Below are 19482 nucleotides of genomic sequence, written 5' to 3' on the forward strand. Positions count from 1 at the left end.
ACAATTTTACAATTATGAAAATGTAAATTTAAAATTCAACTTCGCAGGCTTCTATATATGCACAGAAAGGTTATACATACAATCAATAAGATGATAAAGTCAAATTAAACAGGTATAAATCATAAAAAATGGCACATGAAAGGGCTGTTGGAAAGTGAATAAAAGAAAATCCGTAAAGACGGTATCAGCCTTACATAGTAGTAACTGGAATCAATTCACCCTGGCATTTACTCCTGATCCATTAAGAGTTCATGGCGTCAACATCAAAGCAAACAATATCTTACGAAATGATTGTGTTTCTACTTTTTCCCATAAAAAAATACGAAACGCATTTGATTTCCCAATAGAAATAATAAGAAGGATTAACTCATGCTTGACGCTTGATTTACCTTGCCTTACGTTCCATAAGGTTTAGGGTTACGTTCAAAGTGATGTAAATATTAGTGAAGATATAGAACATTGAGGTCACTTGATGTTGTCTGTCCTCAAGAACTCTCTATCTTGACTACCAGATGAGATGTTAACGAGGGCGTGTAAATATCGAGTTCATATGGATGTTAGAGTTTTTAGGATATGCTCCACTGAAATTTGCAAGCAGAAACGTATTTATTTTCATTTGATACAAATTAATCGCAATCTTATTGCAAAGTTTAATTGGCTGGAGATTAATCTTTCACTTGTACACTGAACTTGAGATTAGATATCTGAACATAAAATGTACAAAATATTGATTTTTCTTTATTTATCCGATGTCTAGCAATGAAGATTAATTCATCTACAAACATGCATACTACCCCCACAAGGCGCTTCATGAATATATGATCACGATGCGGTAACAATAGGTTATTTATTTAAGCCACTACAGGTAAATGAGACAACATAAACCACACGATGACAGTGAGATTGCATCGAGCCTAATGCCGAGCCTCTAATGTTCAACTGCAAGGGAATAATTTGTGAGAGGTGCAAGCGACAGCAGCTAGGATGCTATAATTATTTTATGCGATACTAGTAGTATTATATACCTGATATTAAAAACTAGTTTATAGAGAAATCTCATGGTTGGAGTGTATTTTAATCCTACCACGTGAACGGCGGAGATATTTACGTTACTTGCCGTGGGACCTAGTCACTGCTGATCTTCGTCTACTGGACCGAGAATCGAATTACGGGACTTTACCTTTCTGGGCCTCTGCTCAGAGCACTGCGTTATCCTGAATCATCAAATCCTGTGGAATTTTTACCGATGTTCAGGCGGCAGAATGGAATTGTAACACTTTTACCATCAAGCGAGGCTGAAGCACTGGCAATTGGTAATGGGTTCTTTGAAGCTCATTCTCCCTTGCCCTGTCATCCTTTATGGATGAAAACGTCAAGGTTAATATAGAGAACAAAGGATTTAACCACCTTTAAAGTGTTATGAGTGAAATATGTCGTTATCTATTGAATTATTTATTGAATTAGGCTGCAAATCAATAAAAGGGCATGCGGCGGAAGTGGACCCCGTGCGACGGACAACGAAAATCAGGAGTGAGTAATCCTTCCACGTTTTTCCCCTGCCATCACGTGACAAGCCTTGTTGGTCTTGTTTCCGGTGACGTCAACCGTTCCCTACCGATGCTACTGCAACATGCGTGCGGCAAATGGTGAATAAAGGCACCCGTCGCGTCGTATAGAAGTCAGTGGCAAAGTTTGAGTAGAGAGGGCACGTATTTCCGGATTTCGCCGCGATGGATTATTCATCAAGGTATTATGAAAGTTGTCAAGTTTCGTAGCGAATCCAAGATCCAATCCAATCGAATGCCGAAGATTGGCTGACCGCATTTGAAAATATAAGCTCGTCTAAACCCTTTTCGATTGCTCAGCGAAAATTTAATAATAACATTCGAATTAATTTGCAAACAGTCTTCCATTTCACCTAAAGAGAGTTCACTATTTTCAAAAAGAATTTATTTTTGCGCTGAATCATCAATTTTCCGTTTTAAAAGTTCCAACATATACAGTTCACGGAATTCGTCGAGAGAAAAACGGATGCCATACGCGAGAAAGGAGCAGCAATGGTTTTCCATACATCCACCAGTCTCATTTTTTGTAGCTTATTAGTTATAAGTGAGAGCCACAATCAAATCAGATCCGAGATTAAGATTGTTTTGAAAGCATAAATATTATTTAGTCTATTGCCGCCGCAGAAAAAATTGAATTCCTTCACCAAGCTATTCAGCAATGTATCTATTTCATTTCATTAATGATAATATTGAATTTTTTAATAGTAATAGAAGACACCTGGGTTCCCCGAGGATAATTTCCTCACTGCCTTCAAGTATCAGCCGTGAGAATAGGAAGTGTTTGGCCATTTCACCAACCTTTCCCCTTCATTCTTACGCTCCTGTTTTTCACAGCTTACGTTCAAATCTTTCCCTCTTTCCCACGTTCCCAGCATCCTCCGCTCAGCCACGACCTTCACCCCTCCGTCCCTTGTGACCTACTCCATCCGCATAACGTACAACCACCAGACAGACGTCCTCCGGGAGCTTCCCTTCCAACTCCGTGGCTATACGTCCATTCCGTCAATGGGTTGTGTTATTTTCGGATGCCCTCCACGATTCCATATAGTAGATTCCAACGTTTCTCTAACCATTCTTGAGGCATCCACAGGGAAGGCTGAATTATCAATCGCTCCTACGATACCAGATGAAAGCAAGTAGTTGTTTTGACTACTGAGTTAGTAAACGCAAACAAATATTAATTTATACAATGAATTTCAATATACCGGGACTGGCCACGGTGAAAACTTTACGGAGTCACCCGCAATGCAAACATTGTAACGTTTTAATTTCCTCGCAGACTTCGCAAATATGGCTAATGCACTTTATAAACACTTTTTATCAGTACTTTCGGCGAAAACATCGTGGGCGAAGACGCGCAAACCCGCACGCCGCTATTTCCACAGACACTCCCTCCTATTCTCTCTTCCGCGCCGTCAACGACAATTACCGTCCATTATCACTTGATTCAATGTTTTTCTCCCATTAATTGTTACATTTACATTTAACTCAAAATTGATTGTTACAACGTGGCGTAAAAAATCCAGAGAGAGAAAAATCATTCGCCTTGACCGGGACTCGAACCCGCATTCCCCAATTCGGGGGATGTCGGGCGATCCGGGTTTGAATACCGGTCAAGGCGAATGATTTTTTTCACTGTAGATTTTTCGCGCAATTTATGCAATGGAAATTACTTTGTTAGTTACTTATGGGCCGCATGGGCCAGGTGCTTTAAGTCATTTCATCTTTACGCTTTCCTGTTGGATATTAGTTTTCCTCGGCATCTTCGGGAGATTAACCTATGAAAAAGAGCTAACTTTATAGCAAATAAATCTCAAGTACGGTGGAAATAAACATTAGAAAAGAGTCGAAAAACGACCCATAGTATTCGATCACCCACGCACAAATTTCAGCAGAAATCGTTTATTTTGCCTTTAGCAATTGATGGATAAATTTATAATTTTGTGGAGTAAACCACACAGTGTATGGCAAAAAATGTAGGAAAAGCTCACCTCATAATTTTGCCAGCAGATGATTATAATAGATAGCTTAGAAAACTGCATTAAATAAAGCGACGTGTGCAAACGGCTTCCGAGAGTATATTCTCTAAAATAGCGTTTATCATTCTCTTTACTCAATTGTTCTTCCCAGTCCTGACTCCGTGCTGTCGTAAGGCAATGTAATGAAAAATTCTAAATTAATCTTGGCCCCGAATATTTTTTTCGCATAATGGATCATATTTATAAATTTCACCTAAACACCAATCCTTCCTATTATTTTCCATTGATATGGTAATATTCGCTACGTTAAACCTTCTCTTTTTCACGACAGAAAGTCGTATCAAGGTTTGCTTTATGAACTATAGGTTTCATATGCTCTTCACAAATTCCAATAATACATGGTAAATTCATTAGAGTTATTAAATAAAATCACTTATCTTGTTTTCTCAACGTTTATCTTCGATGATCACCTAAATTATTTCACAGATATTTACATAGATTTTTATCTTGCATTACCGTGCTGAGCGTGCTATATTCGTATTAGACTTCAACCAATATTGATTTTTGGAGAAGTGGCGACATTTTGAACCGATATCATTGAGTCAGTTGATTCGCCGATCTTGGAATTTTAGCCAACATCTACAGTGAACAGAGTCGGAAGCCATCTTCCGCCATTTAAAATATACACATCTGACATTGACATTTTTAACTAAAGTAGTAAGCTGTAAGTAATATGAGGATAAGAATATATAATGCATATTCCAGAACACCTTTCAAGGTATCCCATTTAAAACGATATAATCGGGAGGGAGTAAGCCTTCTCTCAGGTTAGCATACCGGAATTGAGTTTTCCCGAAGTATGAAAGCCTAAATTTTTTTACTTGTTTGTATTCATGAAACCTGAAAGCCTTCGTTTCTGCTTAGTTTCCTTTTGAAGCGTAGAGCCGTAAGAAAAAAACGCTACCGCTATCGGCAAGAAACCTCAGTGAATAGCAGTGAGAAAGGTATGCCTTTGTGGAGACAGTAAAATAGAAAAAATGTGTGCAGTAAAATTCGAATATTGATTCTTTGAGTAGTTCTGGCGGGAATACGTTGGTATAGAACACTAGCGCTTCTCTCGTCACTAGCTACTTTACCTTAACATTTGTTTACAGAAACATATTAATAAATTTGTCAAGTTATATACATAGGTAGATCGGTGATATAAGCTCGATTTAGCTCGATTCCTGGTCGATTTGAAATATTTTCCGTGTATTTTTGACCATCATCCTATCTCCGCGCAACTGCTGGGTCAATGTCATGTTTTTTTATGTTTCTCTATTTTTTCACATTCTGTTTGTATTTATGTACGTATACTCGCTTTAGGCGACCGTCGTTACTGTTAATTTCAAATGAATTACGTAAAGATTTCACGAAAATATTCATTGAAATAATTAAGTGAAGACGTTCATCGATATTTTAGAAGGAGAGTTATAAAAAATATATTTTCTAGTTTTTACCAGATTTCGGTGAGTTGCAGTAATCTCCACAGTGGTGCAAGTATAAGAAAAAAAATGTTTCAGGATTTCCCTCACCAGAAGCAAAATTCGACCAAAAATGACTCCACGACAAGTAAGTCGTCAAATGGATGGCCCCTCCAATCTAACCTAACTTCTCTATATATATAGTTATCTTCATAATTGCGATGAAAAGAAATTTCTCTGCTTGTCTTATGAACTCAGCGAGAAGTATCGTGTCGGAAACCACTGACACGCGATAAATTCCTTGCGAGACTCGGTGGAAATGCATTCTAGCCTGATAGCGCTCCAAACGTTCGCACTATTTGAAAACCACACGCTCCCTCTGGCTATTGCTTTAATTGAGCCAGGAGCAAAGGTAAGGAAAAGAATGAGAGACATTTTAAGACTATATCAAGGAAAATACTAGCCGTTGGAATTATAAAATGCGGAAAAATCGCTTTTAAACCTGAGCGTGTAGGTACATTTCCTTCACGAATCACAGTTATCTTAAACTGCAAAATTCGTCTGATACTGGGCCCTCGTATCACAGGAGCCAATGAAGCAATTTCCTGTTTTCGCAGGTCCGGAAGTGGCCGGAATAATTACTTCATAATTATAACTACGTCTAAACCTCGCCTGGTTAGGATCTGCAGTTTTTGAAGCATTTAAGAAGTTCATAAGTTCTGGTGTACTGATGACAACTTACAGGAATTACGGGAGACATTTTTAATAGTGGACTTATTTAACACAATTTTGGCTTATGCAACATTAAAACCATAGACTTTAGGGAAAAAGTAAAGAATATAACGCTTTTGGAGCGACAGAACAAACAAATTTTCAACCCGTGGCTATTAAAAAATATGAACATTGACCTATCAAGCACTTAAACTTTGTCCACTGCGCACCTAAAATGCGCAAAATTCTTCAATCATAAAGGATTGTTTCCTTGATGAATCTAGTTTTTAAAATATGTTTGGTACTTTATGTAGGGAGTTACACGGGAAAATGTATTGTTTTGCCAGTAAGCATCCTTACTCATATTTACCGCCAGCAAGAGAGAGAAATCACTTCTTATATACTGTACTATAAACACTTATACTATACTGATATACTATAAATCCCCGCGGAAATGCGCACTACCATAATGGCGATTTTTGTCTTTGTGGTTTATTTTAAGTAAGAGGAACAATATCAACATTTCCTCACAAGAAAAGTTAGGAAATAATTTTTCCATATGGCTTACGTAACTTTAAAAAAACTCGGAAAATTAAAATCTACCATTCGGCCATTTAAAAATCAAAGAATGGGTTAAATTTAATTTTAATTAGCTATTTTAATGAGAAGATTTTTTTCTATCTATAATAAAACAATGAAGGGCACCAATAAATTATTTTACCCGTGACGAGATGAAGAAGACGACAGTTTCTTCGTTCTAATAGCTTTTCGCGTATTCTTATTCACTCTTTCGACCGCAGAAGCTAAACTTTTACGTTTAAACAATGTTTAATGATTCATTGTTGTAGTCGAAGAAACAATGAGTAAAACGATATATTACACGACCATATGGGGCTGCGCCAGAATTTCATACAAATGCGTAAAGTTCAGCAGTCTATCTTTTTTTCGCCGATAGTAGTCGTAAATAGACCTTGTTACACGTCTGGCATGTATTCAAGCTTGCACTAGCTCGAGGGCAGCATTTTATTCTAGCAGGCTTTGATAAACCGCGACGAGAGCGGAAGACTTTCAAGGGCAGAAGGATTTGCCCCTTGAAGTAGGAGTCCGGACACGTTGAGTACGCCACGCGGTGATGCATACGTCTCGGGGTTAGCTCCGTTCGGGGCCGCTACGCAGCGGTTCTCAGCTGACAATCAGCAACTCGCAGAGAGCGGGGGCTTCGTGATGAAGTGTGTAAGGGCATCAAACAGTCATCACCTAAGCTTTGTAAGGTGAGAGGAATAGTAATGGATAGGTTCGAGGGGCAGATGTGTATAGGAACATATCTAGGAACGCATCTAGCATGAGATGAGAAATACGGATGGGCCTAAAAAAGGTAAGTCTTGCCGGTGCATACATATGAAAAACAAGAGCATTCCATGGAGGAAATATCTTTCGTCTTGACCGGGATATTCGAATCTGTATCTCCTCATTTCGAACCATATGCAATATCACTTAAAAAACCAAGACTATGTCAAGGTTTTAGCGAGGGATTTTTACACTTTGCGAGCATTTGCAGATAATTTCATAAAAGTAAGTCAAAAGTTAGTTTGTGGTTATTTCCAAGAACAATTTAAATAATGCATTTTAATACTAATCTCGAAGAAAGGAAACACCACCCTTGCATTAAACCCAGATATGAATATTAATTTCATCAAGAAAGTTTGCATTTTATCGCTTACGAACGTCAAATGACTCTTAAAAACCACCTCAAATGAATAAAAAACTCAACTCGCATTCAGCTATAATGAAGAACTAGATTTGAAAACCTCCACAAAGCCAATTTTGGCCTGGTGATTATTCAAATGAAGTAGATAATATTTTGCTGAATGTGTCCACAATATGGTCTATTTGCAAAAATACCACTAGTCATATCTATGAATGAGAGGAAGATATAGGGAAAATACAAAGTAAAATCCTTAGGTGAAATAAATTCACAAAGTACTTATACCCATAAACTCTTTGAAAATAAAACGTCTTTAAAGGCTGGGCCGTGACTTATTCTTACGATTCGATGGACTTTCCTCCCTTTATTTCTAGTTCCTCATGTGCAATCCGGTATCTGAATTACAACGTGCAGATTCTAGATTTACCGCATCCTACGTGAGGTACAAAATACTCATCATACGGTACTACGAACATAAATTGAAACAGCGAGACTCTACGATGTACCGTTGGCATATATTTTACTCTTCATCCTTCCTATCTCTAAATTTCATTGTTTTTGCGACCTCCCTAATTCACAGAAGACACGCGGGATAAAACGTACACGTGTAAAATAATTACAAAGCTGAATACACTCCTGGCCTTGGTGGGTGCCTAGATGCCTCAAATCGTAACTGGAACGAATAACAATCATTAACAATACTCGCTCATTTGACTGCAATAGGATGGACGCCCGACACAAAAAATAAATTAGGTCAGGGATACTCATTTTCACGTAATTGGATTAGCCTTAACCTAATTTACCACATAACGCATCAATCATTAACTATAAAGAATTTGATCATAAGTACAGTCAAGGGTTACCACGACCCAAAGGTTAGGTAGCAAATCTTTCCCTCAAGGAAACATTCGGCATTTACGAGTGAAGAATTTTTTGATAACCCAAGTGCCAATTATGACAAGATTAGACTATCGACGACTTCAAATATCTTCGAGCGTTAGCGATACATCACTCTGCCAAGATTCACCACTCAAATTAGTTCCGCTAAATCCTTCCTGAAATTTTGATGAGACTCGTGAATCGAGTCACAGACTATTTTAGCTATTGTATCACTGTGTGTGTTGCCAAAGTACTTTCATTTTTTCCAAATTAAACGAAATAGTTCGTTAAAAATTCATAATTGAAATCTTAAAAAGTTACTATTACGTTAAAATAAGTGGAAAGGACCCTCGAAAGACACAAAGATGGTAAGAGTTAAGAATTCTCTTACAGAAAATATTCAAAGAAAAATACTATTTTTAAATTGATTATTCCCTTACGATACTTATATCGAAAGCAGCACATGGATTACTAGTCTATTCTGACATTATTTCGCAAGGAAAAAGATAGAGAAAAAGCAGAGAAGCTGACCGATTGATACATGACAAGAAATTCAGATGATGGACGGGGGCAAATATGCTGACTCTGGAAGTAGATACGAGATTGACATGTTCTCTAACGGGGAAGGGAGAATTGGGAAGGCAATTGGAGACATTAACGAGAAGAAGAGGGAATCTGATTGGACTCAAGCTGAGAATATCGCCATGGTTCACAGGATGTTCATCGGAGAATTGATGGGCGATGTAAGTACTTAATGGAAGGTCAGATGCAATCAAAGAGAATCAAGACGTGAGAGAGACCTTTTCGAAGGAAATGGTAGGCAAGATACCGGATAAATGGAAAGATACTACAAATCGTTATGATTATCGCAATATGATTCATCCTTGTAGAATGTGTCAGCAATATGGTCTATTTACAAAAATACTTGTCATATCTATGAAATTAGTTGGAGATATAGGAGAAATACAAAGTGAAACTCTTTGGTCATATTTTTCAAATCAGTCATACTTTACTGTGTATATTTTATTTTTACGTTCATATTTTCCGCAACTGAATCATACCATAATCAGGACCATTTAAAAAAATACGTCACAAATAATTGCTCACGGCGTGCACGAAAACCACCCATTTTTTAGAATGGAGCACTTTAATCAACCCCTGTAATTTGAAAAAAAAAATACAGAGCTGTTCGCAGACGTAAAAAATTAGAATGCAGGAATTAATCTCGGGAAAATAAATATTATTGACCCAGTAATATGAAGAGGATAGAATTGTATGTAGTCACAAAGCAAATGAGCACTCTGTATGCAGAGAGAAGTCAAGTCCCTCTTTGATGTGAAATTGATTTTTTAGGTATTGATCAATCTACGGGACTGAGTCCACACATTCTTTTCATCCGGAAATTTATTTAAAAAAAATGTAATCCACCACATTCGCAGGTGTAAAATACTGTTTTTATTTTGCCCGATTTTTTTCCAAATCAATGCAATCAGTCAATATAAAATATATTATGATTTCGGGTGGAATAAACTCTAATGACATATTATAATTTTTACATTCAATAAAAAAGGTTAATTCTATTCCTTAACTGATGATGCCATTGGATGATTAAGCAGTACGTAAATAGAATTAGTTGTTCATTCGAAATTTTAATACCCATTCTTAAGCAAAAAGTATATTCAGTTTTCTTGGGTCTCATTTTAGCTGAGGAATATTGATATTTTACCAAGAAAAGTTTTAGCTCACTTTCGATGTTAAGTTATCAGCTACTCCAAAAATAAGTTGGTAGAAGCAGCGTCGATGAAACTTGTGATTCGTGATAGAATTGGAAGATTTATTTACACTTCCTTCACCTTTTTAAGAGCTTAAAGTTGCAGAGGCACTTCTTTTCTCGACCAAAGCGGGTACGAAAAAACCCATCTAGATTGATTTCGGCATTACTATTTAAGCTCTGCTTGCGACGTGGAATCACGCAGCTATTTCATTCCAATTGAAACACTGAAGCAATTTCACGCGAAAACGGGTCCGGAAGACGTTACGACCTACACTTCGGTGGCGAAACGATAGGGAGAAGCCGAAATATGCTCGAGCACCGACTCCTATTGTCGCAGTTATTTCAAAGTTTCGGGAAATAACCTGTGGACATGCACGACTTACTACATTATTGCGAAAGAAATTGTTAATTTTCACAGTGAATTTCATTCAACCAACATGATTACAGCACTTTACCATTACCCATTGAACTTTTTGACTTTGTTGTTTCAGTAAACGATTGGTATTAGCAAAGCACATATTAATATGGATAAATCTAAGGAATTTTCAATTTCAAAAGAAATAAGGCGAGGTTTTAGTGTTTTTGCTGAAGCCTGAGTTTGTTCAATAAATTTTCTGTGATAATTCACGGCTGTTTTTATCTCAATGTCGTGCTACTGAATAAAATAAAGATTTCACCTCCACCATTTGCCTTTGAGTTTTAAGGTAGCTCATCATCAGTCAACATTGCATTGACACAATATTGCTTGCATCTCAAAATTGAAAGTTTTTCCTTGAGCCTTTAAATATTTTTCTATAATGTACCTACCTAGACCCACCTAATCCGAGTGTTACTACCCAAATTTATATTTAGTTCCCTCAGTAATTGCGTTGTAATTGTAATTCAGTTTTCAGCGCAGTTAGTTGAGTCAGAAGCGCAGGGAGTTTCACTTTTGTGTATTTTTTATCATGTTTGAAACAGAGGAAAATGTTGAATAGCAGTCAAATTGTTCCAGAGAGATGCCGTAGAATAGCATATTAAATGAAGATTACACAAAGGTATCGCGGAGTACACTTAATTTTAATACACAAACTGCACGAGATGATGATTGCAAGCCAATCAAAACACGTGTAGAATTAATGAAATTAAAATAAAGTGGAAAGTTTGATATCTCTGTGTACCATATAAAAGTTGAACAGGGTCTCTACTACACCATCTCGGCCTTCGGCCTACACCCGCGTCGAGTTGTCTCCGTTCACATACCTAGCCGACGTTTCGGAGGCGATCCAGCACTCCATCTTCTGGGTACATCGAGCGATCAACTCAGCTGATAGAGTGCTGCATCGTCTCCGAAACGTCGCGACGCGTCGGCCAGGTATGTGAACGATGAACCAAAGACTGAGATAGTGCAATAATTACTTTTAGCCGCGTAAAACTATCAATTAGATAAGTATTCTAGTTATCCTGAAAGTATAAATTTATATTCACGACGATGTGATTTGTTAAATTTATAACTCTTCAATACTATCCATCGCAATTACAAATATGTACTATACTCCAAAATATTGGAAAATAGTGGATCGCTTTGCAGTCATCACTGCGCCGCGGACATTTTTGTAAACCGATTAAAATGCGACCGAAGTGGCCACAGAAATCACCCTTGCATGGGATGAAATTGAGCCTCTTCTGTGCAGTCTCTTGCCTCCATCATATGAATACGGGAGAGCGAGAGATATGCATTCCCTAAGGAAAAAAAGGCAGTTGCTGCGAAGTAGGTAGTCCATTTCGTGTGTCGCCACTCCGTATGAAACGGAAGTCTCCTCGATGCCCTCCTTTTATATTTGTAGACATCCACGTCAGAACCGTCAAATTGAGCACGTGAAACGGATGCTCGTGGTGAAATAGTATTGATTTGTTTTCTTTCAAGGTAAGATTATGAGATCGACCACCCTCTACCCAGTCCCCTCGGATTCAAATCAATCGGTGGCACTTCGGCGGCGGATTTTATCGACGGAAGAGAGGAAACGATGTGGACTTTATCGAACGATTGCTAAGAGGGGATAGGAGGAGGAGGAGGAGGAAAAAAAGGTGAAGAGGTTCCACGATAGTGGTTCAAGCCCTCCCACTCCCTTCCCAAGCCACAGGGGATGCACCGAGTCAAAATTCAGGGCGGTTATACGCGCGTATTGACTCAACTGTCCCGATATCTCCGAGACCGGGATATTTGCATAACGGAGGAATTTTTTTTCGTTCCTCTCCCTTAAATCTCCTTTTTAGCGTTCCCATTTCCCTTGAGATGGATCGCTTGCCGTGAAACAGTTGATGCGGTCGGATCATTTCTTTCTCTTTGAAAAGGATCGGGGAAAAAAAATTCTTCCTACCGAATGAAGTTCGTTCTTTTACCGGCGACGGAATACGTGGTAAACGCCCGCGAGTTTTCCCGTTGGATTTGTCGGTCGTTAATGTGCGTGGGAGATAGAGTTTGTGAGCTAAACGGATCGCGAACTGTTGATACTGCCGGCTAGAAGGGGAACTTACTGTCCGTACCAAAAGTATAGACACTCGAGTTTGAACGCTTACAAAAACCATACCTTTTAAGCTATTTTCATGATATTGGTACCATTGATTTCCTTCATATATTGTTGAATCATTTTCAACCTGCTAGTTGAATTTAGATATTAGCGCTTCAACTAAAAAAGTATCGGTTTTTTTAAGCCTTTCTAAGTAAACCACAACTTTTTAACCATGGCCAACGTTAAGCGCGCGTTACTAACTTTCCAAATTTATATGAGTCATGGCAAGTCCTTTTGCTTTAATCTTAGGTTTCACTCGTCTCCCATTATTACACCCATTCCTATTGTATTTTTTATGAAACAATGTTTTCTAAGCAACGGTTGTCCTTGCGAGGTGAATTTTGACACCGTTGTCATTAGCTAGTCTCCCGTATCTTTGTATATACATTAACAATTGTTCATAAATACGCGTTGATTTTGTAGCGATTTTTATTTTATATATGCGAGGTTCTGAGCCCCAATCGGTAAAAGCAGCCGGTAAGGGAAGGGTATGGAAGGGTGGAGAGATACCCAGCGTCGGTATTAGCGAAAGGCGCCAAGAGGACCACGGCTAAACGTCCCATCCGACAGACGGAGTGTTGCGCTTTAAATGTCCTCCACACAACATTCATGCAGGTATCGGGCAGTCTCTGAAAATTCTCTGCCACCGCCGGGATTTGAACCCGAGTCCACGGGGTGGGAATCAGGGCCGGAACTAGGAGTTTTGTCAGGGGGGCAACGATCAGTTTGCCACCCTTTTACCTAATCTCCCCCTCTCTCTCCCACCCAACACTAAAATATAATACCTCCGTAAGATATTTTTCGAGATGCGGTAGTTGACATTACACACCGTATGTTTGCTATTGATATTATTGCATAAATTTGTGATTATTGTTAAATAATTTAATTTGAAAAATGAAATAACTTTTTAATTTCTTTATAAATTAAAAAAATTCAAATTTGCCCCCCCTATGAAATCTGCCGCCCGGGGTATTTGCTCCTCCTGCCCCGCCCTAATTCCGGGCCAAATCGCGAAGCCACTACACCAACCCGATCCCCATGACAAAGATGAACCATATCGAAGGAGTTGAGAAAGGAACGGGAAACGACGGGATCATGTAAATGTGCCGCACTCTTTTTTTTCTCCCGAGGAGCGTCGCGGTGCGTCGAAGTGATTGCACAGCAATCAAAGGATGTTTGCGAAGCCGCGCAACCACGGCTGCACGCGCGAGTAATTCATCTCGACAACTCAAAACGCGGACTCGGTCAACACCTGCAGTTGACGTTCCGTGAGGAGGAGGAGAAGGCGTTTCACTCCCCAGATTGACATTATTCTTCGGGAACTCGACAGCGGTGAGAGAGTTATTAGCGGCGGTTATATAGGACAGCATCCGACGGCTCCAGTTAAATTTATACCGTTTAGTGAGGAAATCACCCCGTGCGTAACAAAAGGAGGACACAGAGAAACCCGGCAATGAAGTTTGTTATCCTTGCGCAGAACGTTGAACTCATTGCCGTTTGTTCGAGGCCCTCAAATTGTTGCCACTATAAAGCATTTGTATTTATATAATCCTTAACTTTGTTTTATGCCATAAGTGGCAATATGCTAAGTGTATCTGATAAAGGTAAATATTATTTAAGGAGTGAGTCAAGCGTTGTAACAAAAAGACCAAGATTAACTTTATATAAACGTTTATTTCTCTATATTTGGCCAAATATTTTTAAGATACTACCCGCTGAAATTCAAATCATATAAATTCTCCGACCCCAAATGTGAAATGACGTAATTTGATATTGCAAACAATAACACGAGAAAAATTTCCACGATTTGCTATTGGTGCCATTGATACATATAGGCTTCCCAAAATTTAATCAACTTTGATAAATCCTTTCCATTATCAAATGCTATATCAGCCAAAGACTTCTAACCACCAACCAAAAAGTAAATGAAAGTAATTGAATCTTATCTCTTTCATTTTCAGTTTTTGATTTGTGACTCGACTGGTTGTGGAATACACTTCACTATCCTTCGAAGCACATAGCACAAACAGGGTGTTGTAGTAGTGACACCAAAGCAGTGACCAGATTGTGCGCTCAGTAGAAACTACAGTGGAAAAAACAATGTCCAGTTCAAGGCCACGAGAGAAGGTAGCAGCTGCCTTTAGAAGACTATTCGGCTCTACTTCAGATAAATCCCGTGCAGCACAAGTGTCAGGACAGGGAAATAATGAGGTTGAAAGTGTAGCAAATGGTGACATTGTTGGGCCGGTGGCTGGCCATGCAGGAGCCAAAAAGAGCCTCAATCAGGGATCACCTGCCCAATCGGCAAGGCGGCTACTGGCAAGGCATGGCTGCCGAGGAGCTGTTACACCGGCAGAGAGCACCCTAGGTGAGTACACACAACCTAAAATTAGATTACCTCCAATCATAATGGCACTTTTTTTTGTTGTTATTTTTAAAATGATGATTTTTGCTCCTGGCCTGTTTGGCCCCTGGATCTCCAAAAGATGTTGCCTATGTTTAGGTTGTTTCACGGATTACTAAGGATTTTTTTCATAATTGTAGTGCCTGGAGATTGTGGTAACAAAATCTTCTCTTTGAAATTCTCTCCCATCCTAGTCTCTCGTCCTAGCAATGGAGTATTAGGATCTATTGGGGTGCTACAAGTTGCATAACTTTAGGAGATTTCCTGGTACTTTTGGTCGCTAATATCTCAAAAAGTATTAGTAAACTAGTAAAGTCTCTGTACGTGATAAAGACAATGTCCATCTGAATAATCAGCCTTTAAATGTAAGCAGAAAAGGTCCTCACCACTCAGCCTCTATGGTTTATAATAAAGTCCCAAATCCAATAAAATGTGCAGTGAGTGATAATACGTTTAAAAATAAGCTAAAAGAACTGCTACTTAAAAAATGCTATTACAGCATTGATGAGTATCTTAATGACAAATTAATATAATTATGTACGTATTTAACTGCTTATCTCTTCTTTGTAATTTCTATGTAACTTTTGTATAAACTTTTCTTCCTTTTTTGACTAAATCCTATGTTATACTTGTATAGCCAACAGGAAATTAAATATTATTATTATCATTATATTCAGCATTGACAGCTGAAACAGAAACTACACCTCATGGGTATCCAATTTCTATGAATAGCAAAATGTGAGCAAGATCAGATGGTCTCACTTGAGGGACTTTCCTTGTAAGTACGTGGTCAACAGATGAGCTCAGGGAGGGTACAGGTCTGTAAGTGCCCATGATGGAGGGGTTGAGCGGTCAAAAGTGGCTCAGTTGTATCTAAGCAGGTTAAGGTTAGTCCCTTCACCAATCATAGCTTAGCAAACGGACCATTGGTAAGTGAATGACATGAAAAATATTTTCAAAGAGGGATTGGCTGGTTTGGTTCCCCTTTCTACTTTGGTTCTTGAGCTTAGAGAGCCACAAACAAAGCCATAAAGATTAAGTTGCAAAGTAGTTTGGATCAAAAACAGTTTGAAAACCATTCATTGTTATTACAAAGGTATTATTTACACTGAATTCTTTAAAGAGTGATTTTATTAAGGGAATCACTTCTGAATTAACTCATGGGCAGAGTTTCGAGTGATATGTTGAGGGGGCAGCAATCCTGCTGGGAGTTTAGGGGCTATGAAATGGAACAGTGAAATGGGTGGGAAGGTCCCCAGGGCTCTCCTGAAAAAATGACGTTTTTAACTTTTTTAAACTTTTGATATTTTTGTTTTCATTACACTGAAATTCACATATTTCACACTTCTTCAGACAATAACTATTTAAATTGGAGGGGGGGGGGGGCTAGGCTCTCCCTTGACTCCCAAAAACTCTACCCATGAATTAACTTGATGTATTATTTAAAGTGATTTTCATTTCGAACTGAAAAAGCATGGAGGTGACCAATTTCAAAGGGTATGTTCAATTGTAATGTAAGCACTGCTGATAAAAAATAGACAATAATGTACTTATTTAATCAAGGGCAGATCCAGGATTTTTTCCTGGGGGGAGGGGGGGGACAAGGGTCTGATGGGCAAACGGTCTTTTCACATTTTCAGATCAAAATCAACTTACAACAGTTACTGTACAAAATATTCTCTTCATTTTTATATGAAAGTTCTTAATATGGAATTAAATGATTGAGGACCGTAATAAACTAATTAAATAAACATAATGATAGCCAAATGAAAATCTTGTCTTGTTTCTTAAGCGTCTAGGGGGGAACGTGCCCCCTCATACCCCCAAATCCACCTATGTATGTAATACTTGAACACTCCCAAATAATTAGCTCCATTAAATTTTTCATGAATGGTTAGAGAGAAATTTGATTGACCTCATACCTGATGCTAACAAATTTTCATCCTTATTTCAGATATTCAAGTTGGAGGGAGTCTCAGCAAAGGATTAAGAGTTGGCACAAGCAAAAGTGCAGCTGGGGCTGAAGGAAGCACTACTTGCACCACCAGCAACCCAGACCACCCATCTTCCTCTTCTTCTTCGGGTAGTAAAAGAAGAACACCTTCATCAACAAAAGGCATGGCCAATAACTGTAAAACAGTTCGTGTGCGGCGACTTATGAAAGAGTTCAGGGACATTCAAAAACTCACCCGTGATGGGCCATCAAGTGATTCCTCATCCCCTTTCACAGCAGAACTAGTGAATGGAGACTGTTTGTCTGAGTGGCACATACGTCTTTATAGGGTTGATCCCGACTCTGATCTCAGTAGGTGAGTACACTGAAATTCCCACAATGCCAAACTGAGGAATTTCAGGGAAATAGAAATCACGCATGCACCTAGCATAAGTATTTGGTTTGCAGTTGGTAAGGTGCATAAATTTTGAAACATTATCAGCTTATGTACATAGTCAATTAGTTCAGGAAATGGCCAGTTTACAATGCTTAGCTGACCATTCTTACTAATTAGCTATTCAATCAGCAGTATAGGCACCTACTCTCCTTACCAAGGCTAAACATTTAAACTAGACTTTTCACCACACCTTTATGATGTGTTCCTGTCATCAAATCTTTTCTCCCCTACTTTGCCAAAACTATTACTGATATCTTTACTGCTGTGTACTTTTCCCTTCACTGTATTGCATGAAAAATAATGTTTATCCACCAAGTGACCATCTAACCTAACATAAGTATCAAGCCTCCATTTACCTGCTCATAAATCTCTAAAAATCCTTTCTTCCTCAAATCCTGAAAAAGAGCAACAGTAACCACAGATAGACCTATTGAATCCAGACTTTAGTGATGCAATTCTCTATCAGACAAACTACTTACAGGGTTCCTACTCTAACTAGATTATATAATTCACAGTTTTTTCCAGGTTTTCATGGTCTAAATGTCATCCAAGTCACGGTTTGTAGATCAGGCATTTTAGGCAGAAATATTGATCACGTAACACTCATCGGCCGAACATTAACTAAAAATGTAACAAACGCAAAAGATGCCTTAAATGCGAACGCAGCAATGAAAGTGCTATCTCTTCTGACGTCACCTATAGTTAGCAAAATTCAGGTCCAGCTAAAGGGTGTGAGTGGGAAAATGGAGAGAGCAGGGAAGTGAAGAAGTGCCTGATTTTTTGCCAGGGTTAATGTCTAAAGTCAATCACAGGCTTAAGGTCAATGTTCTGTCATGGCACACGGACCAATTAATAATTGCGCCTCTAATACACGTGGGCAGATAAATGTGTGGACAGCATCTGCATCTGTATCTGCACGAGACTCGGCCTTGAAACATGACCGAAATATCGATTTTTCTTTTAATCTGCCTATCGTAGTTCTACAATCAAGTTTGAGAGATTTCTAAGGTTTCATGACGAGATTCACGGCTATTTCCAGGTTTTTTTCACGGTAGACGAAATTCACGGTTTTAAGGTTCTCACGGTTGAGTGGGAACCCTGACTTATCAACCCTGAGCTAAAAAACAAGTTGCCATAGTTTTCAATCCCTCTACTTTCTGCCTGTTTTATGAAGTATAGCAATTAAATTTCCTCAGACCATACATTTTTGAAATCCTTAGACAACTTTAACCCATTCAACATAGATGCTAATCATGCATGATAGCACATCAATTTTTTCTAGTATTTGAGAACAACCTGCTACTTTGGTACATCACCACCTATCAACTCCTTCATTGTATACTAATATCAATCATGTGTGCGCCTTTTTAGCTATGCTGATTTTTGTACTTAGAAGATACTTTAATTATACAGAGTTATTTCCTCATTGAATGCATCATGCATGTTGGAAAATGTGTACATACTATATTTTACTATGCTTAGAAGAATATTTTTCATTTTTTTGTATTTCCTTTGTAATTTTTTTGCTCTTTCTCATTTCTCTTCCAGGGACATGCGTGAGCTGGGCGTTCCATACATTCTGCTGCATTTGATATTTCCAGAATCATTCCCTTTCACTCCACCCTTCATGAGGGTAGTTTCACCACGAATAGAACGTGGATACGTAATGGATGGAGGAGCTATTTGCATGGAATTGCTAACTCCCAGAGGATGGGCAAGTGCTTACACAGTAGAAGCCATTATAATGCAGTTTGCTGCTTCCATTGTCAAAGGACAGGTATGATTACATACCCAAATTCATAAGTCACAACTTTCCATTACATATATCTATACACATTGGTTTCCATAGATACAAACTGCAACTCTTTTTGATGATTCGGTTCATAGTAAAGATTCAGTTCTTCAAACTGTTCTTAATGAACAAAAGGAAGGCAAATCACTACCCTGCAGATTGAACCAAATCCATGAACCTGGACAAACACACATAGTCCAGAGTATATATAGTTCGCTAAATTATCACCTGCATTTCAAGAATCAATACAGGCATCTCATTAATGATA

General features: G+C 38.5%; 1 protein-coding gene across 2 annotated transcripts in view; it reads left to right on the forward strand.

Annotated features, from left to right (window-relative positions):
• LOC124155923 (ubiquitin-conjugating enzyme E2Q-like protein CG4502) overlaps positions 1–19482 on the forward strand; it is a 74134-nt gene that overhangs the window by 51024 nt on the left and 3628 nt on the right. The window contains exons 2-4 of one of the 2 annotated variants that reach the window (XM_046530147.1): positions 14590–14996; positions 16987–17341; positions 18971–19199. In XM_046530147.1, coding sequence (XP_046386103.1) covers positions 14729–14996; positions 16987–17341; positions 18971–19199 — 852 coding nt within the window. In that variant the 5' untranslated portion in view covers positions 14590–14728. Of the gene's footprint in view, positions 1–14310; positions 14997–16986; positions 17342–18970; positions 19200–19482 lie in introns of those variants that run through there. The other variant, XM_046530148.1, reaches the window with a different exon arrangement.

Source organism: Ischnura elegans, chromosome 3, assembly GCF_921293095.1.
Source record: "Ischnura elegans chromosome 3, ioIscEleg1.1, whole genome shotgun sequence".
NCBI lineage: Eukaryota > Metazoa > Arthropoda > Insecta > Odonata > Coenagrionidae > Ischnura > Ischnura elegans.